Source organism: Sciurus vulgaris (assembly GCF_902686455.1).
Source record: "Sciurus vulgaris genome assembly, chromosome: 10".
Taxonomy (NCBI): Eukaryota; Metazoa; Chordata; class Mammalia; order Rodentia; family Sciuridae; genus Sciurus; species Sciurus vulgaris.
In genome coordinates, this window is record NC_136470.1 from 10,674,317 (window position 1) to 10,698,783 (window position 24,467).

General features: G+C 42.8%; 1 protein-coding gene and 1 long non-coding RNA gene across 2 annotated transcripts in view; both read right to left on the reverse strand.

The window, feature by feature from the left end:
* The window catches only part of ITSN1 (intersectin 1), a 224,682-nt gene that overhangs the window by 43,607 nt on the left and 156,608 nt on the right, over positions 1-24,467 (reverse strand). Inside the window, 2 exon segments of the mRNA XM_079101367.1 lie at positions 5,807-5,998; positions 7,817-7,934. Of these exon segments, the coding sequence (XP_078957493.1) occupies positions 5,807-5,998; positions 7,817-7,934 (310 nt within the window).
* LOC306638181 lies at positions 13,312-24,459 on the reverse strand. Its single transcript, XR_013757402.1, has 4 exons — positions 23,885-24,459; positions 23,074-23,157; positions 15,673-15,718; positions 13,312-13,404 (listed from the first exon to the last, which is right to left on the reverse strand). It is a non-coding gene; the product is annotated as an uncharacterized lncRNA (long non-coding RNA).

The following is a 24,467-nucleotide window of genomic DNA, read 5'->3' on the forward strand; positions in this document are numbered from 1 at the left end:
CATGAAGCTGAGGCAGGAGGATTGCAAGTTTGAGGTCAGCCTCAGCAACTTAACATCATCCTGCCTCAGAATAAAATAAAAAGGGCTGGTGTTGTAGCTCAGAGGTTAAGCACCCTATACCCAAAAAAAGCCCCCCAAAACTCTGGTTGAAGTGAAATATTCATATAGGGTTATCTCAACCTTTGACCCTTTGACCTCATGTTTTTCTGTTCTACCAAATCCAAAACATCATGCATTCTCTCTATGTTTTGGGGATCACTGACACTCAGTGTGGTTTCTGTACAAGCTCTCATGCATTTCTGAAACTAAAAAAATAAATAGGATTAATTTATAATTTTGCGAAAAGGAAACAAATTCACTCTCAGAAATGGTTTCCAATTTGCAAGGGAGCAGGGCTGACTGTTGCTAGCTGGGTGGGGGCTCTCCCGACCCAGCAGTGCACACCTTGGACTTGCTCCTCAGCCTCCTTGGACAAGCTGAGCATCAGACTCCAGGAGCAGCTCCCTCCAAGGGGTTCTTCCAATAGTGTTCCTTCCGGGAAGCTTGGATCTAAGGGAAAACAAAACTGGAGACACATCCTGGTTTGCTCTTGGAGGAAGACAGGGTGTGCCAGGAATCTGGACTGTTTTACTTGAGTCACTTTCACACTCCTAATGCACCATGTGCAGGGTGATGATATTGTACTGGTTTGAGCCACATGAAATTGCTGTTTCCTTCTCCCAGTTTGATCAAACTGCACTGAATTTGTTTTTCCTTTTCATTGTTTGCTTATTTATGTGGCTGGTCGGCTAAATGTGGACCTGGGGTCCCAGCAGGTTCCCTGGCTTGGCTGACTGCAACAGAATGGCAACTGCAGGATGACCCACCGCCCATGGGTGGCTGACTCCAGGGGAGAGAAGCAGTGAGGAACATCTCTGCAGCTTGGAGACTTGGCCTTTGTTTCGGCTACCCTTCCATTTCCTTAGCCAGCATAGAATGCCTTTGCCGACTTTGAAAGAATGGAAAAATGAACTTCTGGAAACCTGTGAGCCCAGTTCGGTAGCTTCCTAGTCTTCCCAGCAGTGCACGCTGACCCAGCGCTTCCTCTCCAGTTCTGGGGCTTTTTGGTCAATTCGGGCTATCTCTGAAAGCAAGCCGGAGTTCTTGCTTGAACCGTTTGCTTGGCAGGAATATTTGGTCTCCTCTCTGATGGGGTTGTTTGGTGCCAGTTTGTTTGAAAGAGACATTAAGAGGGACAGAGAGGGCTGGGGCTATAGCTCAGTGGTAGACCACCTGCCTTGCACGTATGAGGCTGGGTTCAATCCTCAGCACCGCATAAAAAAATAAGGATACGGTGTCCATCTACAACTACAAAAAAGGTTCTTTTGAAAAAAGAGGTATAGAGAATTAGCACCATGTCTGGGAGACTTCTGTCGTAAAAGTGAGAAGTGCAAATTCTATCTCAGAGCTCCTAACTAAGAGAAATTTTGGTCACAGCATGCCCTACTAAAAATGCACAATTTAATGCAACTGTACAACCGTTTTATACGTTTGTTACCTTGACAACTGGCATAAGGAGGCTAATACGTGAAGGCTAAAACAGAGATTTACCCGCCCAAGATAGGAAGGCACATTGATGTTGCCAGGTGTGGTGGTGCATGCCTGAAATCTAAGGTACTCAGGAGACTGGGGCAGGAGGATCACAAGTTCAAGGCCTGGATAACTTAGCAAGGCTCTGTCTCAAAATAAAAAAAAAAAAATTCTAAAAAAGGTTGGGGGTACAGCTAAGTAGGAGAGTGCCCCTGGATTCAATCTCCAGAGTCACCAAAAACATAAACTAGTAGGTTTAGCCTACTAGTTAAAGGGTTTTCCTAAGTTGGTATTACCAAGTTTTCCTCCTGATGGTATCAAATCCATCCCATAATCAATCCTGCTGGATAACCCAGTTGTCCTTTGCAATGGAGTCTGGATCTGCCTAGACCCCTCCAGGAACAGGGCCAACACCACTTTCCACCACCACATACTTCTGTAGTTTACGACTTTACCAAGGATGAAATCTTTCCTTAGAGCAGAGTCTCCCAAATGCCCTTTTACACAGAGGTGAGGTGGGTGGGGCCTGCTCTGCCTGGCCTGGAAGGGAGGGGCACAGGCCTTTGGAGGGCGACTCCCAAAAGCACAACAAAGGCCACCTTTTGGACTCTTCTTGTTTTTATGCCACTGGAACAAAACTGTACCCCGAGTTCTGCTGTAAATACATTCACACACATAGATATGAGATTAAAAGATTTAATGACATTATTTGTTTAACAAAACAGCTCAGAAAACAAAACCTGACACCTTTAAACTCTCAGGTCAAAGGAGGTATCTCATATCCCTTCTCCATTTTAACTAGGAGAATTTAATTAAAATAAAGTCATTTAATTTTAGTTTCATCTACCACCAAAATGCAGAGAATATGGGGAATAATCAATAAGTTCTGAAATATACAACCAAGGTTCTGTCTCATGTTCTATGAGATAAGCTTATTAAAGGATGACATTTACTCAACAGTAGTTACCAAACCAACCCTAGGATTCACCAACAGGTCTACCATTTTAGCCCTGAGCACCAGGTATTCACCACGGTGGCCAGTAGGGTGAGACCAGGGTTTTCAACCTCAGCACTGGTGTATGTGGGGCCAGGTCATTCTTTATTATGGGGACTGTCCTGTGCACTCCAGGCTGTTGAGCAGCATCCTGAGTCTCTACCCATTAGACACCCATAGCACCTCCGGTTGAGAACCACAGGGTCAGACAGAGTTTCTACAACCAGTACAAAGAGAGTAAGTTGTGAGGCACAACCCGCGTCAGCTTTGCAAACCCAGAAGGAAGCCTGTAGGGCAGATCTGGAAGGGGCGGGAGAGGAGGAGGGACATGGAGTGTCATGGGTATCACTGACCTTGAACTATACTCCTCTCAAGCCCCCTCAGGGCTCAAGAAGCAACCCTGGCTTATAAAGGCCAAAGACCTGGGGAAGAGATGTGCCCTGGCAACTGGACTGCTGGCCCTCTGGGCCTCTACATATCCTGACACCTTAGTCCACAGTGGCCACTTCTTTTTCTACTTCAACTGCTCACCTGACCCTTCAGTCTCAGCTTCATGTCACTTCCTCCTGGGAAGGTTCTGGTTCCTTTCCCCCAGGCCCACCTGCTCTGGATGGCCCACTCGGTGGCACCTGGTGTCCACACGTCTCCAGACACGTTACTTATCACCTACTGTACCTGCCCCCGTATATGTACATGAGCTTTGCAAGTTTAGTTTTCTGCTTGATACTCCTGTGAGAATACGAACTCCACGTGGACAGGGCCTGCCCGAGTGAATGCCACCCTCTCCCCAGAGCCCAGCAGGACACCTGACACATGGGAGATGTCTCCCCGCAAATATTTGCTGAAATGACAGAAGAAATCACTTTTCACTGAAGGGCAGGTGAGGGGCCACTAAGTGAAGCTCATAAGGATGAAATTCAGCACATGATCACCATGGCAAACACCATCAGTGTGTAAGCTCACTTGTTTCTGCAAAGGTGATGAGACCAGAGTGTACTGGGCGGAAGCAAATCCCAAACAACAACCCGGAAAATGTGCGAGTTTCTGTTTTTACCCATGCAGATTTGGGGTGCTCACCAGTCTCTTATTGTGATACCTCTTTTGGACAAATGTTTGGTATCCTGAGCTGAATCACATACCTGCCAATGTGTCAACAACATTTACCAAAGACGGTTAACCACTAAACCAGCATTATAAGGAGCCATCATTTACATATCGATGGGGAGTAGCACGGGGAGAGCCAGGGCCATTCAATGAGGACCCCTGTGAGAATCGGACCATGTTTGTATTCAGAGAGCACATGCCACAGCCGACCCGCAGACAGCAGGCCAACTGCTGACATCCGGTCTGTGTGGTGCCCCTCACCACTGCCAGCTTCCAACAGCAAGAACACAGAGACATTTCCATCTAACTTTTGTATGAAGAATTTAATTATCTATACACGTAACTAATTCAAAAGGTTGTATTACAGTTGTTAAAGCCGCAGGTTTATATATTTATATATTTTACATTCATATCCATGAAAATACTGCCGCGCAGGTGGACGAGGCGGAGCTTCCCTCGCCCTCTGCACCGTGCAAGTAGAGGACCTCCACACAACTGCCAGCACAGAGCCTCCCAAGACATGAACACAGAAGGGACGACGTTACAGAGTCATTAGTAGGACAACTGAGTTGTGATGAGGCTCCCCCACCCCACTTCTGTGCTGCCAGCAACGGGCGTTTTTATTGAGAGCTTCCAACTAGTGTTTGAAAGACAAACATGGCTTCAGCTACAGCACAGCTAACACATGAAGGGACCATGAGCTCCATTTCATATTAATCTGTAGAAATTCCACAGTCTAGTTAAAAAATGTAAACATTGGAAATTAATTGCAGGGAGACTTCTACACATTCTTTCTTGTCAAGAAAATTACTTGTTCAAAATACCTCATTCCAACAAAAGTAATTGGAATAAAACTTCATGTAACAGAGACTAGAGAGAGACTACACTGTTGATCATAACAACCTCAGGGTGTTGTCTACTGATTTATGGCATGAAAACACACAAAATTAAAAACCCCAAACAAGACAACAACTCAACCAGATAAATCTGAGACCAAACAAAAACACAGGTGCTTTCTCAGGTGGCAACAAGGTCACTGTGCAAAATAAAATAAATGCAATGTGGTTAGATATCATACAAGAGCGTTTGCCATGGAGAGAACTCATTTCTTATGTACAGGATGGATTACATGCGCAACAAGGTACATCTGATACACACGAGCACAAAACACCTTCTGTTTAATTGGGCTTACTCTACACATCTTCAAAACATACACTGAACTCTGTACTGCTACTGTAGGGGGAAAAAAACCCCAAACTACACAATTTAGTTGGTAACACTGGACAAAATGAAAAATACAAGTCTCAGATTTATGGACATTTGGAACAATTTTTAATAGCACATGCAGCATTCCTTGATAGTGGGTCTTTTTGCAAAACCAAAATAGCAAAGAAATAACTGATTGATTGGTTTTTATTAAAAGGCTAAAATATATATTTAAAAATAATCTTAAAAACTATTGAAAGCACCTGTGCAAAGGTGGGGGAAGTCAATTTGAGTAACTAGGAAAGCCACAAAAGGACCCACTACCCTGTGTAATTTTGTAATTTTTGCTTCTGTCTCTGCAAGTAATAACTCAAACATTGCGATCACATGCAACTACGGTAAAATGAGGTAAACTGCTCTGCAGTGAGTTCTTCTACTCAGAAGGCAGTAGGTGATCATGCTGGAAGTCACATGATCAAGGCTGCATCTCCCATCATCCCTCTGGGCAGTGATATGGGATAGTGGGTCTCTTTGAGGACTTTCAAGCCTGAGGGGGGGATGGACAACATATGATTCCTAGAAAAAGGAGGAAAACAACACATAAGCAAAACAAAACAATGAGCAAAATTCAAGCTAGGAAAATGAGTTGGGCATGTCAACAGCATGGTGCCAAATGATTTAAAAAAAATAGGAAAAAGGGGGGAGGGGAGGGAGGGGACATGCTACAGAAGGAATGAAAATTTAAAACAGAAACAAAAACAACCCCACGAGATAAAGTCTTGCATTACAGAAGGTCTTCAAAGAGACGGCTGTGAATGCAGCAGTGGTCTAGCTTTAAGTTCTGCAAACAAAGCTCAGCAGAATCAGAGCAATGCTGCATGTTGTACTGGAAGGTACCAGAGAGGAGAGGAACAGAGCCACCAGGGCACTTACATTGCTGGCTTGGGTCCATGTCTGTGGTCAGCTTCACGTAATTGGATGGGAAGAGCCCCACTTGTCCGCTGACTTCTCCTTTCCACCAGTCGGGGTCCTCCTTGCTGAGGACGTTGATGATCTGGCCTTTGCTGAAGGCCAGCTCGTCGTCATTCTGAGCAGTATAATCGTACATCCCAATCACCTGGCACACTGTGGGAGATAGGGCTGGGTGAGCAGCTGCACGCCCTCGCTGGCACATGCCTGAGGGGCCACTTGCGGCCAGCAGACATTTTCACGGATTATTTTTGCCCTTTCAAAAGAGGGTACAGTGAAGTGGAAGTGCCCTAAGGGACAGTTCATGGTGCGGGCAATAGAGGAAGGTGAAGGATCAAACATAAGACAACAGCAAAATTTTCTCACTACGTCCTTGGTTTCTATAATAGCTTCCTCTTTTTTGTGTTTACTTGTCAGCAGAAAATTCACAGTGATAACTGAGCCTTTGGCTTTGAATGTGGTGGAGCGCCTTATAATGCTGACTGGAATGGTAGAGGACATTACCAGCTTCCGCTCAAAGGACAGCTGGGGATGTGGGGCTCCACTATCAATTTTCCTTCCCTCTTTTGTCATTTCCCGCATGTGTGTGTGTTGTGTGTGTGTGTGCGCACGCGCGCGTGTGCGCAGGCGACTGCAGACTCAGCCCAGGGCTTCACACAGTGGATAAAGTGCACTTCCCCTGAGGCATACCCCAGCCCTTTCCTTTTTTTTAAAAAGGTGAAACGCAATTATTACCTGACCCTCAAAAATTTCCAAATCTCAGTGTAAAGTAAAATTGGGTGTTTTATAAGATTTTTCTGCTGCATCTTTGAGTCTCAAAGAAATTTCCACATGTAAACAATTTTTCTTTTCTCTTTTTCTCTCAAAACTACAGGAAGTTAAATTGTTTTCATTCCCTGGCAGCTTGACACTTTGGAGACATCTGCACCATTAGGTCATAGTCTCCCATTAATCGTTCATAGCCATCTTTGTACAGGTTCAGGGTTTTTAGACCCTCCAGTTAGCTAACTGAATCACCTCAATGGATAAATGCAGTGGGTTTCAACCAACCTGATGAAGGGGGCTGCACACTGACGGGGGGCGGGGATGCCAGATCTCCCCAGGGCACAGTGGCCACAGCTGGCCCCATTCCTCTCTGCCTACATGAGGTCTCTGCTCCAGCAAAGAGGCCCAGTGGGGTCAGGACTCAGTCACAGACTGCCAATCCTTCAATTTCTTGCAAAGACTGCCAAGTTTTAATCTTATTTCACGGAAGACACTATGCAGACATTTAACCACAAGGTAAAAAAACAAATATTCCATGTTTCCCACAAACGCCACCCAAGAACTGGTGTCTGAAAGGCCTAAAGCAGAAATCTGCTCCCTACCCTTACCTCTCTCAAATGTTACTGAAGCATCTCATTTAGTCTCTTAGATCAGAAAATAGCCAACCGGGTCGACTGCAGTGCTGTCCTTTTTAGACGTCTAGGAAAGCCTGCACAACATCCTGCCCACTCAGCAAGCCCCCCTCTGTTCACAGTGAATGTCACAAGGGAGTTATTTTGGTCTTCTGTGAACACATAACAACCAACAGACCCCTGTGGCCTCCAGCTCCATCTCCTGACCTATCTAGACCCCTGCCATTTATTTTTAGGAGCCCCTTTCTGCCGCCTCACCCACTAGTCCAAATCTCAATTTAAATAGCTGGAAGGAAATCAAGAGAAAAATCTGGCTTTAATGCCACAGCATTCATGACTCCTTCAGGAGAAGAGTTTCAACAAGGGTTCTGTTGTCCCCAGCACAGGCAAGCTACTTAGATATTAGTCCTTTGAAAAGCATTCCGTATCACATCAGCTGGGGGTCAGTTCCAGAAGTACAAGAAGGGCTTAATGCACATTTGAAGGACTATCTAAAATACTTCACAAGATCGCTGGGTGGGAGAACTGCAGGGATACGTACGCAGTTCGTTTTCCAACCAGACTGTGAAGTCCTTACCTGCCGGCAACGCCGCTGACTTGGGCAGCTCTGTTGGAGTGATTTTGCTTGTCCCAGGGCTTAGAAGTTTGACATAGTTAGCTGGGAACCAGCCTATCTGGCGTTTCTTCCCACGTGCCTGATAAGAAAATAATTGGATTAAAAAATTATAAATGTTCATCTTCTGTTATGACACAATTTGCTTTGTAGAACACTTATGCAAAGTTTATATAGAACTGAAATAGAAATGACATAAATAGTAGAATCTATGGATTATTATGACACAAAAATAAAATGCTGTTGCTAAAATTCAAATAGTGGCAGCCATTGGTTAGAAGAGCCTGGAATGGCTGTGCAAAGAACTGGATCATGTTAAAAAATTCAGAATATTCTGCACTGTGTCTAAGACAACTAGTTAGCACTTAGCTACTCATTTCAGGTAATGTGGAGATTATAGTTAATTCCAACATTAAATTAGGGGATTAGGAATAATAATAATACTGGCCATCAAAACTCACTGAGTCCTTTTTATGAGCTCTGCCAAGCACCTAATATCCATTTATTCACACAGTTCCAAAAGAACAATGCTATTATTATTCAAGGAAGAAAGTGAGCTTGGAAAAGGTATGGGACAGTCAAGGTATGGACAGTCTCAAGGCTAGGGAGGCTAGTTAGTGATAAGCCAAGAGTTACATGTCTGCACTCTTCTTTGTAATATACACCCTAAGATGCAAGATGTAGATGTAGGATCCACAGAGCACGAGAAGTCCCAACTGCACACTATTTTCTCAAAAACCATCAGGTCCAGGTGATGGCTACAGCTGCATTTTTCTCTGTCATTCCCTTCTCTGTTACTTCAATTTTATTCGACACAAATTTCATCTATTGAGTGTTTACATGTGAGATAATTATTGGAAAGAGTTCGTGCATGACACAGAAGAGCTTATAACTGGTGAGCCAAAACTTGCAATTAAAATACAATTCCGCAAAGACAGACAGACAGACAGACAGACACACACACAATTTCTAGAAACATGGCCCTGGTGAAAGTAGTTGACTCTGGGGATGTGGTGTTGAAGTAACTTTTGAAATTTAAATCACATGATTATAATACCTATTCCCCAAATAAGGAAATAAAACTAAGAGAAAACTTTATCACCTTACTTCTGCTCTCCCACCTGCCAATTTATCAAGGATACCTCTGGGTTACTTTTTTTTTTTTGGTACTGGGGTTTGAACCCAGGGATGCTTAACCACTGAGCCATACCCTCAGCCCTATTTTGTATTTAATTTAGAGACAGGGTCTTGCTGAGTTCCTTAGGGCCTCTCTACATTGCTGAAGCTGGCTCTGAACTCCCGATTTCCCTGCCTCAGCCTCCCAAGCTACTGGGATTACAGGCCTGTGCCACTATGCCAGGCCCTCCAGCTTACTTTTAGAATGTACATTTGATTTCACCTTCCTTGTGGTCTGATAGACTCCATGCCCCTGGCTCAAGAACTAAACTGTTTACTCTCATGGTGAATCTGCCCAGGATTAAAGTCACGGGTTTACACTTCTCCACATATTTATCTATGACTGCAATGACTCCTCTTTGTCCCCACCTCTGCAGTTCTACAAAAGCAGACACAGAGCTCGCTGGTAATTTCTTCATTTGTGAATCCAGGCCCAGAGGGCCTCTGTAAAGCACCAGAAGCTATCCTGGGCATGGGAATCCATCACTTTACTGAGGGCTCCAAGGACCATTCAAAACTCTCTTTGAGCGAGGTGTTAGGAAACGAGAGGACTAAAAATATGCTGCCTGTAAAGAGCTGGTCACCTGCACAAGGAAACAACTACACAGGAAAGCTAAGTAATGATGCCAACGTCATCTGTGGAACACCAGGGTGGAGCTGATAGGGGTCATTCCCAATTCAGGAGAAAGGAGCAGTGCTCCTGGCTTGGATGATCGCAGAAAGCTTCTAGAGGAAGTGGGCTTTGGCCAACTCTTGAGGAATCAGAGAGGGGTCAACTCAAGAGGGAGGAATGTTAGGAGCCAAGGAAGCTGCTAGGCACAAAGGCTCAGGGTTTTGGTATTTTCAAACAAAGTGTCTAGAGAGTCTGGAATGGTCACTAAAGAGTATAAGGCTGCAAAGAGAAGAATGGGCACGCTGGCAAGCCTTTGCAGGCAGGCTGACAGGGAAGGACAATGGAAATCAAGGCGTCTTCAGCGCAGGAGAGAGACATGTAGATGGTAAGGCCAGCAGTGATGGTGTCACTGGTATGAGTAGGCCCTCTCCTCTTCCTGCCCAGAGCGAAAGCAGGCACATTACCAAGCAGAGTGGATTTCCAGGGCTCCACAGGTCAGATCACTCAGCCAGGAAGCTGTATCTGGCGAGTGCTTCTGGGCAGGGTTTTTATGGCTGCCCACCAGTGAGCTCCCAGGGAAGCTTCATCACTAGGTACACTCCAGGCTACCATGCCTTCTCTTCTGACGGACAGCATTTCTTTAGTCCAGAGGGAACAGTATGTCCAGCTTACCACAAGATGGATCTTCCTCTACTCAGTCAGGGTTGGTCACGACAGTGAGCAGAGGACAGTGTGACTGGAGGCCTTCCTTCAAGTCCTCCTTCCTTCCTGAGCCACAAGCCTCCCATTCAGGTTGCTCTGGCCCCTGCTCTTCAGCACTGCTTGAGGTGCCCTTCACAGCCAGCACCTTGCAAGCAGACTTCCTCTTTCCCTCCCCCAGCTTGGCTTATCTGCATCCCAGAGTCCAGCTTAGGGCCAGATGAAAGGCAGTACATGTGCTAACCAGCCTGCAAGCATACCAGTGGACGCCAGAGGGTCACTGCATGCTCCTTCCTTGGGACAGTAGGGCTCTCATAAAAGGGATTCTAGAAGCTACTTGTTCACAAGTTGGGCAAGTTCTGAGTCATGCAGCAGGCCCCATGCTTGACTCTATAAAGGAAGACATCAAGCTCTATGTCCCTTACCACACATATCCTTTCTGCACAAAGGCCAGAGGGCTAATTGGGAAACTTTCCCTTTGGCAGGTCCCTAAGGGCTGCCCATGTGGGTGAGCCATGGAGGATGCCAACCTTCATACTGTGCTATGAAGCCAGGTACAGCCTAGGTAGCCAAGGTTGGTCTTCAGTTCTGGAGTGGGGTAGGTTGTGGGTAGGAGGGAAATACTTCCTGTTCAAGAATCAGCAGACTTATCTGTCAAATACAGTTTTCCCTCAGTATCTGGGAGGAGAAGAGTGTTCCAGGACCCCCTAAGATTCTAAAATCCAAGGATGCTCAAGCTCCTTATATACAATGACATATATTTGCATAAAACCTATGCACACAACCTCCTACATACTTTAAATCATCTCTAGATTACTTACAACATCGAATACAATGTAAATGCTACCCAAATAAGCTGTTATACTATACTGTTCAGAGAATAATGACAAGAAAAAAAAGTCCACTCATTTTCAATATAGATACAAATTTTTCTTAATTTCAGTGCATGGTTGGTTGAATCTGTGGATGTGAAACTCATGGCTACGGCTATGTAATTTTGCTATAAAACATTTTAAAAGCAACTTTTTATTTAGAAATAATATCAAACTTACAGAAAAGCAGCAAGAAGTATACAGAACACCCATATACTCTTTGATTCACCTGTTATTAACATTTCATCCCATCTGTTTTCATTAATTGCACACTCTCTCCCTCTCTCTGTATCCTTACCATTATAACTTCTTTTTCTGAACTACCTGATTACAATTTGCCCACCTCATGATTGGTTATCCCTAAATACTTAAATGGGTAATTACTAAAGATAGGACTAGTATCTCAGAGACCCATATCATGGTTTTCAATTTTAGTAAATTGGTATAGTAATTTTACCTAAGCCAGGTTCAGTGATGCCTTTCTACAACTGTAGTTACTCAGGAGGCTGAGGCAGTAGGATCAGAAGTTTAAGGCCAACCTAAGCAACTTAGTGAGACCCTGTCTCAAAAATAAAAGGGTTGGGATATAGCTCAGTGGTACAGTGCCCTGGGTTTCATCCCTGGTACCAAAAAGAAAATTTTACCTAATCTGCTGTCTGTATCCCAGTTCTGTCCATTATCCCAATAATATCCTTTAGCATGTTTTTGTCTCAAATGGGAACAAGTCCAGAGTCAGATATTGCCATCAGTGGTCACATTTCTTTTATCTCCTTTCTATGGGTTTCCTGTGCTGATGTCTTTGAAGAAAACAGTCTTTCCCTGCTCCCTTAACTGGACATCCCTTATTCTAAGATTATTTAATGCTTCCACATGATTAGACTCAGTTAATGCATTTCTAGTTACAATAATATGTGACACTATCTTTTTCAGGTAGCACTGCCCATTTGTCCTCACTGGTGAAGGTCATTTTGATCACTTGGTCAGAGTGGTATCTTAGTTTTCAATGATATAATTACTGTGCTTTCCCTTGCAAATTATATGTGGTCTCTCTGTGGGAGCCACTTGAAGACCATAAGCAATTTTCATCCTTACTAAAAAGTTCCCCTTAGGTTTGGGATCTAATGATGATTCTATTAATCTTTACCATGCTGATATGACAGCACCTCCCGCCTTTTTTAGTTGTTATGGACCTTTATTTCATTTATTTATTTATATGTGGTGCTGAGAACTGAGCCCAGTGCCTCACGCATGCTAGGCAGGTGCTCTACCACTGAGCTACAACCCTAGCCCCTAGAGTAACACTTTTAAAACTACTTTTTCCTCTGGAAATGATACTCAAATGAGATTCCGGGAATGGCAAAATTAATAACAACAACAATGATGTACAGATGCAGCTTTGCATAAAAAGGAATCTGCCACTGCAACGGGCTTCCTGACACCACTGACGAGATGCTCCACTTCAGGATACCAGGACCTCAAGGATGGTTGAGGCTCTACCTAGGCATCCACCATCCTACGACTCCTCACTGTCCCAACAGTGAATCTCGGGTGATCTGAACTTGGGAACTGAATGGATGAATTTTACTTCTTGATTTATTTTTGGGTTCGTTTGTTATTTCCACAAGGTCAGGGGGACGGGGACTCGATTTATTTTTGGTACCAGGGGTTGAACCCAGGGGCACTTAACCACTGAGTCACATCCCCAGCTTCTTTTGTGTTTTGTTTTCAGACAAAGTCTTGCTAAGTTGCTGAGGATGGTTTTGAACTTGAGATCCTCCTTGCCTCAGCCTCTTGAGTTGCTGGAATTATTAGGTGGGTGGGGCGCTGGCCTGAAAGAATGAATTTGAAATGAATACCTAGCTTTCAGAATTCAGAGATAGCTACTGACTGTCTGAAGCTTAGGAACCAAACACTCAGATACAGTGGTATTTCTCACTATTCAAATGCAAGATTTAGGCAGTGATGGGTTCTTTGTACTCTGCATAAAATACTGCCGTTGTCCCCGCGCCCCCACCATTTTTGGCATATTCAAACAAACTAGAATTTTAAAAAAATAGGAAAAAAACTAACTTGCAGCTCTCCTTCCCACCATCCACCTGGGTTCTTTTTCCGAATCAAAATCAGCTGACCAGGGGCCAGGGTAAGCTGCTCAGGACCGGTGGCAGTATATGAAGCAATAACTTGAGCAATTTCTGAAAAACAATATCAAACATTGCAGCACAATGTTAAGAGTCAGGAGATGGAAACACTAAAGATGCAGCCACCTCCCAGAGTCTTGGATCGACATCATCAAAACCAGCATGTGGGGCTGGTTTTCTACAGCACCAGGCCCTTCCCCAGCTACAGGGCAAAGTGGTAGTCAAGGGCCTAGCTGATCCTCTGCGACTCCCGCACTGTCTCAGAACTTACCGTTCCTGCCACAAAGCCCACGCCTGCCCACAGCCCCTCCTTAGCTTCCCAGCTGCCTGGGACCAAGAGTTGGGACTCATTCACCCACCCTGCCCACCAGTGCTCAGTGAACAGAGCAACTCAAGAGAAGTGTTTGCTCTGCCAAGTAATATGGAAAGAGAAATTCTATTTTCCTCAAAAACCATCAGGAGCCTGGTAGCAACTCATTTCCATATTGTGGCGTTCAGACTCTCCCTCCCACCAAGATATTTTCCTTATGGCTCATATTTTGGGGGTGATCCCTGAACTGGTATGAATCACGGCAATGCATGTTAGCTTCTTTTTATGTCAAGTTAAAGGAGTAACCTGTTTTTAGGAAGGGAATTTTATGCAAAAACAATAATTCTGCACAGAGAAAAAATATAAACAGTTCTGTACATTTTCTGAATATTAGGAATCTCACAGAAAAAATTCCAGCAGGACCAGACCAGGCACAGAAGAGCACATTTCTGCTGGCACCAAGGTCGAGCACAAAAGGACAGATGTCTGCTCTGATGAATTCTGGCACATTTGCAGCCAGGATTTCCTGAACTTCTAGAAGGAAAACAGAAAAAACCACTCTATTCCTCTACTCTCACTCTCCATCACAATGGTTCCTGAAAGGACAGGACAGAGAGAAAGGAAGGAAAGAAGGAAAAAGAAATAAAGTAGAAAAAGATGGAAAGATAGGAGGCAAGCGCCCCCTACTCTGACAGGATCTCCCTCTTTTCCACTAACTCTGGGAAGGAAGAGGACCGCAACACTTCCGCCAGCCCCACCACCCTGTCTGCCCTGCCTGCAATCCAAGGTGGGCCACCGCGACAGGAGCACCAGCATGTCATGGGATAGCCCTGGCCTGCCAGATGCTTCAGAGAGCTCAGGGAAGCCAGAAAGCCCAGAGCCAGCTTCAGACAGCTTGGCTCTGCCTGAGAGCTCTTGCCCAGAGACTACACAGGGACGAGGACTCTCCTGCCAAAGATAAGCTCTCCACTCCAGAAGTTTTCAGTCTGGAGAAAGCCCCAGTTACTATCCTACCTGGCAACAGATGTTTCTGCTCCTCAAAGGACCTGGCATATGAGTCAGCGATCTACCCTGACATTCTCTGCTGCCTCTCGTGTCCCTGAGCAGTCTGCTAGTTTCAGTGTGAAGTTAAGTTCACCTGGGCATCATGTATGAAACACCTGCACCCTTTGGATAACAAACACTGAATATGAAGAAAGAAGAATCACAATTAAGCAGAGATTGGTCAGATGGCTCAATATCTGAGTCTGACTAGAAGCCTAGGCACCCTGAAATGCACCCTTTCCTGGCTGAGTAAGCCCATCTGATGTGAGCAGCAGACAGACACACAAATTCCTCAGCACAACAATGACTGTTTCAACCTATAATTTCCCAAGGATATGATGACAAAAAAGCACAAATAACTTAGACCAGGAAGACGGGACACACAAACCATGTTATTTCACATTGCTTTCTTCTGCTCTCCTTCATGCTACTATTTTTAGAACATGTGATTTTGTTTAAATAAACTAAAACTGAACACAGAGGTATGACTATAACTTTGTACCTTCAATGTCTACCTGAGGAAAACCACCCAATGGCTTCTAAATTAACAGGACCTACAATCTGAAAATATTTGCTATTTCTTTGATCTTTATGTCCTGGATTTAATGTGCTATCAGAAAAGAAAAAGGGCTTCCAGAGCCTAACAAGAAGATGACTAAAAAGCAGTGGATCTCCAATTTTACAGTTCTGTGCCTGGCAATTTCCCACCACCTTGCCTGAGTTACTTTTTCATAACCCAAGAGAATGTTCTGTCTGGTGACATGCCTACTCCCCCTGTGTGAAGTAACAAACTTTATAACCATGGATATATTATTAATGGAGTCCAAGGAAAGGGCCTATTCCAATCACTCTCATAAAAAATTTATTTGTCTTCACTTTAGGCTGCTGGTCTTAATGAACAAAGATTGGAAGCAGCTATCAATTATATTCATAACAATAAAACATAAGCATTAGGGTGCATAACTTACCAGGTTTTTTTCCTAAATTCCCTGTTTTTCCAGCAGTTCCAGAGCCCTTAAAACAGAGCAAAAGGTCTCATTTGCACGCTGAGGAGTACTGATCATATAACTCAGAACACGATTAATGAAACGAACCCATTTGAGCCCCACGTGCCCCTTTGCTTTCCAAGGAAAGCACTGTTTCACCTGACAGAAGCGTGTGCATCAGGAATACATGGGACAGAAGAAGTACCTTAAAATGTGTAGCTTTTACTCTCAAGAGAAGAAAAGAGCAAAGTGTGTGGCACTATAAACCCCAGAGGGGTCAGGTATGGGCCAAGAGTGGCGCGGCCACATCTCACACCAGGGAAAATCCAACAGGAGGCCCTGTGCCCGGAGACTAGCCCCACACACTCAGCTGGTGCTGTTTTCAAATGGTTAATTAGGAAATATTTCACACACAAGAAGTTCAGAGACTATGAGCCTACCATCCGTATTTAATACATTAAAATACTTGTATTTTGCTACGTTTGCTTTTGCTACGTTTGCTCCAGGTTCCTTTTTAAAGAACTAAAACAGCATAGCGATGATGGAATCTTTCCTTTCCCCCATTCCATTCACCTCTTTATAGCAACAAGGGGGCGGGGGAGCGCTGCCCTACCACCGTCCTTTCTCCCAGTTTCGCACTGTCTGAACACTGGCACTTCTCCGTCCGTGAGGAAGCACAACCCACAGAAGCAGACCACGTTTCTCCCCACGATAAGTGTTCCAGAAGCACTTGAGGTGAAGTCCTCTCACGGATGCTCCTGGGGCTTTAAACCAGCTAAGTCGGCAACAGAGACCATGACGGCCGAGAGAGGGGCCAGAAGGCAATCTGCTGTGACACAGTGCTTCAGTTTCAATCCACGTTCACCCTCAAGTCCCTATCTCGCAGTAAATTAAGCATTCCAATTAAGATAAAGCAGAATGCTTAATAAACTATTACTATAAAGAATTTATCTATCAGGAATACAACTTATCATTACCCTTTGTATCTTGGTCACCGAAATTTGATAACAATTTACCAGGAAAAGTTTGGGTTAAATTTTTACTCTGATTATGCTTCCTTGAATTAACAACCACAACTACACACTATCACTCTGTACTGCTATTTTTCTGGGCTGCATATTAAATAATAGAATAACAATGAAACAAGATTCCGCGTGGCTAGTTACTTCCCCCATACAGGCTGAGACCACACTTCCTATATTCTGTAAAAAGAAAGCAATTAGCAATACCCAACCACAGAGCTCAAGGAGCTCCATTGCATTCTTTCTGAGAAATACACCCAGCATCCTAGGCTGGGTGCGTTCAGGAGGCCAGGTTCTCCTGACTGTACCTGTTGAAAAGTGCTCCTAGGCCACGTGCCCCAGAAGGGTACCAGGAAAAGACAACCCCTCCCCAGGTCCACAGGTTCAGTCTGAAGCTGTGTCTGGCCTTTAGGTTTATTAGGATGCTCTGCTTGCACACTGAACTTTGTATCTCAGGAGGAGAGAAGAGGTAACTTTTTAGTCCCTCCCCCCATTACTGAACACTAGAGCTAAACATTTGTTTAAAAATCTTTAGTACTGCCACTTCTGTAGCTAAGAGTTTATGAATATGGTTAAGAAAACATAACAGCTTACCTTTAAAAAGAATTGCTTTCTAAAAAAATGTACTGACTTCACAAGGTTTTGTGAATAGAAAACTAATTTATTAAAAAATAAAATACAAGTAATGGCTTTGTATATTTTTGAGTATTAACCCAGATTTTTTTATTATGTTATTTAAATATGCATTAACTCCTTATACAAATAGAACTTGGGCAAAGTCTAAATAAAGTTAATAAAGTCAAATTCAAATGCAAACCAAAATTGCTTTTGTATTTTAACTTATCCAAAAGGTAATGTCACTTTAAGAGTTTTCATGGAAATCTAGCATTTCCTGCAGCCCTCTGAAATATCATCTGAGTGATTCTTATTGGAACCACTTTGCTGGCCTGAAGAAGGATTTAATTCTCCCTCTCTTGATCTATGGGGTTCAACAGGCCAGCTGTCTAATAGGGGAAAATTATTTTCTTCCAGCCTTTTGCCAAATTCTCTAAGGGCGGGCAGACTAATACAAATCCATCCAAGGGAATTTCAGCAAGCTGCTCTCAGGACTATAGTAAGAAAGACACAAAATACAATGACACCCCTTAAAAAACCCAAAACCAAAAACTACCAAACTCAAGCACATAAAACCATTCCTGGCAACTGTAGGAAGGTGGAAAGGCCAATGGCACAACTACGTGATCAAGTCGGCAGACCCAGCTGCCCACAGAGCCACTGGGAGTGCAGGGGCCTGTGGAGGAACCCATAGTCACCCTCTCCGGGCATCTGAAAGAGATAGAACAACAGCTTCGTCCACTCTCTTACACCCGAGAGAGCAGCCTCTGCAGGTTCCCTGCCTGCCTTCTCTCTCAGTGCCTGGAGGTATGAAGAGAAAAAGAAAATAACTGTGCACTGACGACTAGGGGTGGGGGAGTCGATTCCTCTTGTTATACTTAGGTGGATCTGTTAAATGACTACATTTAGACCCTGGAACTCTCCACTAACTTGAACTTGGCCACTATGTGACAGGTTCTTATACTTTGTGGTACCACCCCCCCTTCATTAAACCTGTACTACTTTGAGAACACATTGTATGCAATCACATTTTTATAGTTCCATTTAACAACAATGACAGTCATTTCCAATTCGTAAGGATAATGGTATCCCAAGAGTGCACCAACCTCTTAGATAATGTGTCTTTCTATTATACAGACAAAAAACATAATTTAAGAAACTTCCTACTACCCAATATTCAGGGGCCAAATGTCACCAGAACACTAGTTTACATAGTCAAATAATGCTGTGGGATATCTAAAAATTAATAACCATGAAGAACAACCAAAACAGTTCACTCCAAATCATGTCAGTTACACACAGGAATAGAGATTAACACTGAGCATTATCCCCCTGATGCTGAGCAGCCCCCTCACCAGAGCCTCCACTTAGCCCCAGGAGTTTTGCTTGTGGGAAGCTAATGTTTACCCCACAGCATCAAATGCAAAGGTCAGACAGCTGCAGGTCACACTGTAGTTACTGTCACATTCTAGAGTTTAGTAAAACCAAAAAGAATGTTCCACTGTCAAACATCATGACTCCCCACAAAGAGAACCACCACACAGAAAGGGAGAGGAAACAGTTAATGTGGGTTTACCTCTGAATCTTTAAGCCTCACATAGTTAGAAGGGAAGACTCCGGACTTGTCGCCCACTGTTCCCGTCCACCAGTCACCATCTTTCTTGGTAACCAAAATCACATCCCCTTGCTGAAAGGTTAAATCTCCTTGCTCAGAACTCTCGTAAGTGTACATGGCAATAAATTCTGGTGGGGAGAAATATTGAGATACGGAGAGAGCTTGATTGTTTAAAGAAATCCCAGACAGCTTTGCAAAAGCAAGTTATGTATCAGGAAATTAGGATAAGATCCATTCAAGAGAAAGGCTAGTCACAGATAAAAACACAGAGCTGCAGAATACCCCTGGGCTCCAAATTCCCCAACTGCATTTAAGAATTCAGTAACTGCAGACAAGGAGACAATTCCTGTGAAGACCCAGCCACAGGAACAAAAACCAACTGCATGTCTACACACACTGAATACAAAAATGATCTAGGACATAGGATCATCATTTTATTTTTTAATGATTCAGTTGGATCCAGTTTCAACTAACATTTACTGGGTATCTACAGGGTCAGATGCATTTATGTGCACTCTTTTGAGGTGCAAATAACTGTATTTCTGTTTTGAGGGTGCTAACGCAATTTTAGAAAATTTTTAGAGTAAATCTTTATGTAAATTAAATAAGACACGGTTTTTCTTATGTTCTTTCTATTGTACCATACACAAAGACGGCAGGAAGCTGTTAGAATATAAAATAAAAAATACACATTACTTAGTTAAAAATGGGCATCTACTTGTCATCCAAGTGTATACACAGATAGCAGACTGATGATAAGAGTGAGGTCTACTCAATCATGGAAAATAACAGTCTTTCTCAACAAGTTAAATGACAACTTTTTTTTTCTTTTTATTACATTCTTATTAACATAATTTAGTCTCAAAATTAAAAAATAATGTTCTTTAGTGTCTTGAATTTGAAGGGTGTGCATTCCAAAAAGCAATTTTTTTCTTTATTTATAAATAGAACTCTGCATTGCTTTTAACTGATTCTTTAAGACTTAGAACCAAATCATTCTCTCAGAGACTAGACACAAATCCTAGACTAGCAGAAAAGATTTTATAGAAAGATACATATATTTCCTACTTCCACTTTTTCTCCATCTTATTCTAGCCCTCTTTGTATATTTTTTTAAAAATAGAAAAACTGTCATTTACCCCCAAACATTTTATAACAGATAATATATACTTCTCAAGAGAATTTCAGATATTTCTTAAATGAGTCTAACATTGACTAACAGGCAGAGGTTTAGTATGGAGACCTCTATTGGTCATTTAAAAGAGCCTCTGAGGAAGGGACTAAAGAAAACTAAAACACACACAAAACACAAAACCCCTTAACACTTGTGCCAATGTGGGTGGGCCTCCCTGAGAGCGCAATCAGGGGCCTTCTTCAGCTTTGAGGGTGATCTGAGCCCTGTGCAGAGGCTGGGGGTGACTGCTGGGGAGAGTGCTAAAGCCCACTGCAGACTCAGGGTCATCCAAACGTCCCGGGGAAACAGAGGACTCTTGTCTTGGCCCTCCAGTGCTGGTAACACAAATCTCCACAGTTAAAAAGGGGAAAGTCACTTCCCACACAAGCAAATTTTAGTTTGCATATTTTAATTAGGGGCATTCTCTTGTCACTGATACTCATTTTCCTGATTTCTCAATGTTCTGATTTCCCCCGTCATCTTGCTCCCTGTTCCTATTCTTTAGTTTCCTGCTGGCCACTTCAGAGAGTATCCTGGGCAATCCACACTTTTTCAGTGAATCTTCAACTGAAGTCACTGTCTTTAAAATGCATCGGAATTTTGATGTAACTTTCAGAATGCTTAGGAAACTTTAGAAACATGACCTGTGGCTAAGCTTTACTGCAGTTCAAGATGAAAAAGGGCTGAAAAGACAGAGGCTTCAGGTGCCCTGCCTTGCACCAGGGATCTGTGAGACTGTTGCACAATGAGAGTGAGCCCTGGAGACACCATGGCAGATATGAGAGGGCGAGGTCCTCCTCAGTCACCTGCTTTCATGAGACATCTAACAGAGGGTACAGGCCAGTCTCAAGCTACTATTTTAGAGCTACCCAAGTAGATAATCTATTTAGTCTGGTTTATTTACAGTTTACTTTAAATCGGAAGACATTCAGTGCAGCATTAACAAGAGGTTCATGAATATCCATCCATACCTTTCTCAAAATTTCTGATGCCCTCCCACAAACCCTCCCTTCACAATGTCTGCAATCTTTCCTAACATTTCTAATATCTTACTCATTTCAAACTAAATGCTCAAGTAAGATCAGAATTTACCTCCATTCTCTTGCTTGACTTTAAGAAAAAGTGTGATTCATCTGAGAACTATTTATTGAGAACTCCGGTGTTGAGGCTTCTGTACATGTTTCAAAAAAAAAAAACAAACATTCCTCCACACCTATCAGATAAGGAGGCTCACTGTCTTGAGTGGCTCTGGCAGCAATCAAGGAAATGAAGCAAAAATGGAATAAAAGTTTTGTTCTAAAAGTTTTATACTTTTTACACTTTTAACTTTCTACCTCAAGGAATGGTTATTATGTGGTTATTATGGACAATTCACAGATGAGGAAGTTAGGGTGTGACCAAAATCATAGGGTTACAACAAGAAGAGCCAGCATACAAACTCCAGCCCCCACAGAGACCTGACTGGATGTAGCACACTGAAGTTTTGGAGGGAAGGGGTCAAAATTTCCTTTTTACTATGCTGATTACAAACATTAGTTTTTCTCTTTTTTTAAACATGCTGTGCTTAAATGTGCTTTTTTGCCTTCTAATAGTGGACTAAAACAAAAGTCATTAAGATGATGAGAGGGTATAAAGAGAACTATGCTGGTAATTGTCATGTTAGTAACAAAAACTGGGTGTCATAAAATCTTGAATTTTGGGGGGAGGTGATGATGAGCTTAATAGTTATACCCACACATTTTTTAAAAATTACTTTGAAATTCCTATTGAGAAAGAAATGCTGGGGGGCAGGGGATGTAGCTCAGTGGTAGAATGCTTGTTTAGCACGCACAAGGCCCAGGGTTCAAGCCCCAGCACCACCACAGAAAAAAAAAAGAATGAGAAAGAAATGCCATTATGGTGACTCTGAACTACCATCAAAACTTAATGTTTGCTGTCTCCATCAATTATTATTAACATAATTGTATTTTTCATTAGGTAAAATTTCTAGGAATGCAACAATTGTATTACAGCACACTATTACATAATTTATTCCAGGAACCCACTGAAAAATACTGCATAACTGGTAGGTTATGACATCTGTTAACTGCAAAACCTGCTCAGACTTCTACAGGGGAAGTTTAACTCAGTTAGGACTTTTCAATTAGTTCTATAATGATTGTACTAACGTGAAAAAAGTGTGATTTTTACCAGTAGGGTCTGAATTATGTAAGTTTTTTTCATTTTAAAACTTTAATATATTACCTCCTACTAGTGACCGGCATATATATAATATCTAGGCTTATATCATGAAACAAGAGACCAGGAAAGAATTATTTGTGTAACAAATACTCAAAATGAATTTTTTAGGCCTAAATAATCTGGTTTGGGTTATTTATATAAGAACATGGAAAACTGAGCTTCTGTTTTGGCCAAAGAGGTTCCTATGACACTCATGTTACTATGAGAGCTTTACTGGAATATGTAGTATTTTGCAAGGCAAAATACTTATGCCTGTATATAGATGAGACTACATTAGGGGATTTAGCCACAGAGGTGCTCAGAGATTCGATCCTTGGTGAACTGGCTTGGTGAACTTGTTGAATGGGCTTCTATCAAAAGTCAAAGGGCTCATGGTCAAATAGAATTAGAAAATTTAGGGTTTTTTTTGTTTTGCTTTGTTTATGTAGTACTGGGGAATGAATCCAGGGTCTCACACATGCTAGCCACTCAATCACTGAGCTACATCCCCAGCTCCATAATTCAATTTTGATGATCAACATCTCCAATAGTATTTTGACAGCCTCCATAAAGTACTCTGATTTTGTAAAGAACTGAAGATTCATTTTACCTCACAGTTTATAGAATGATGAATTAACATAGCCTATTTAAAGATGAAACCCATCTTGCTTCCCACTCACTGTCTGTAGAGTGTACTATCCTCGTCTCTCCTAAAGAACCTACAATTTGCTCCTCACCTTCTCCTGAAATGGTCGGCTTAGCAGCTGGTGAAGCTACTCTCTTCAGGACTAGCAGGACTCTCTGAAGAACCAGAATCCATGCTGAAAGAAGGGAAGAAAAAATTATTTTCTTATCACAAGAGAAAACAGTACAAATGACACTGATATCTCTCTTTTAGTACTGTGAACAAGCCACGGGTGAAGCAACCGTACTTAACTAAGGTTTCACGCTCCAGAGGTGCGAGGCCCGCAGGGCTCTGCGCTCATATCACTGCTCAGCAGCACACTGCCATGCTGGACATGCGACTGTGTATTGGTTTACTCCAAAGCATGACTGGCAGGGGCTCTTGGGATAATTCTGTTTTTACCTTCTTAAAGCTCATCATTTGTTTTAAAACACCTATATGGTTAGAATAAGTAATAACCTTGCAGGTTCCATACTATTCACAGATGTGAAAATGATAATTCATTCTTCCAATTATTTCCCCAGATGCTCTGGACTTTCTAAGTATTCACATGTGTCTGGCACAGTACTGAGTATAAAGCTTAAAGTCACTTCTCCAACCACTGTGTGACTGTTCCAGGTCTCAGAGTAGAATTATTTCTTGCATAATTCAATGAAAACCAGGATGTACAGGCTTCCATGAGAGGAAAAAAAAATGACCCATCTGTAAGAGGCTCCCTTTTTATACTTCATATACTCTTTTGCAGTTAAAAGATCCAGAAAAAATAATTCTGCAATTCCCATCCATGAATCCTAACTGATGCAAACAATTTTTAATGCCTAATATTTTTTTTCATCAAATAGAAGCAGATAAACACAAAATACCTTGTAGATTTCCTTATGGGGCCCTGAAATGAGTTTCACGTAAGACTTGGGGAACCAACCCTTCTGACCTTGAACTTCTCCAAACCACCACATGTCCTTGCTGTTCCAGGACGGTGATGACATCATTTTTGTTAAAATTTAAATGGTTGTCTTTTTTGGCTCTCCAAGGATACAGGGCTTGTGCTTGTAGCCCCTCCACCTTTTCAACCCTTGTGTGGAACAACATAAAGGACCTCTCATTACATTGTGGCTTGTTATCAATCAAGGCAGACATGACCCTGGGGCCTCCTCTGTTGCAGGCACACACACACCAGAAGCACCCTGTATCAGCACAGCACAAGTGGTAGACACCTCACAGTTTTCAGTAATCATTTATTTCCAAAAGTGGAAGCAAAAACCTGTTGGCCCATTCACAGAGCCATCATCTGGCAATCTAGAACTCCCTATTTATTTTTATCTAATGTGGCATCTTGCTGAGTGGCCCACTCTATCCTTGAACTCAGGAGCCTCCTGTCTCAGCATTCCTGGTAGGTGGGATCGCAGGTAGCTCTGCTGTGCAAAGCTTCAGAACACTACTTAATGG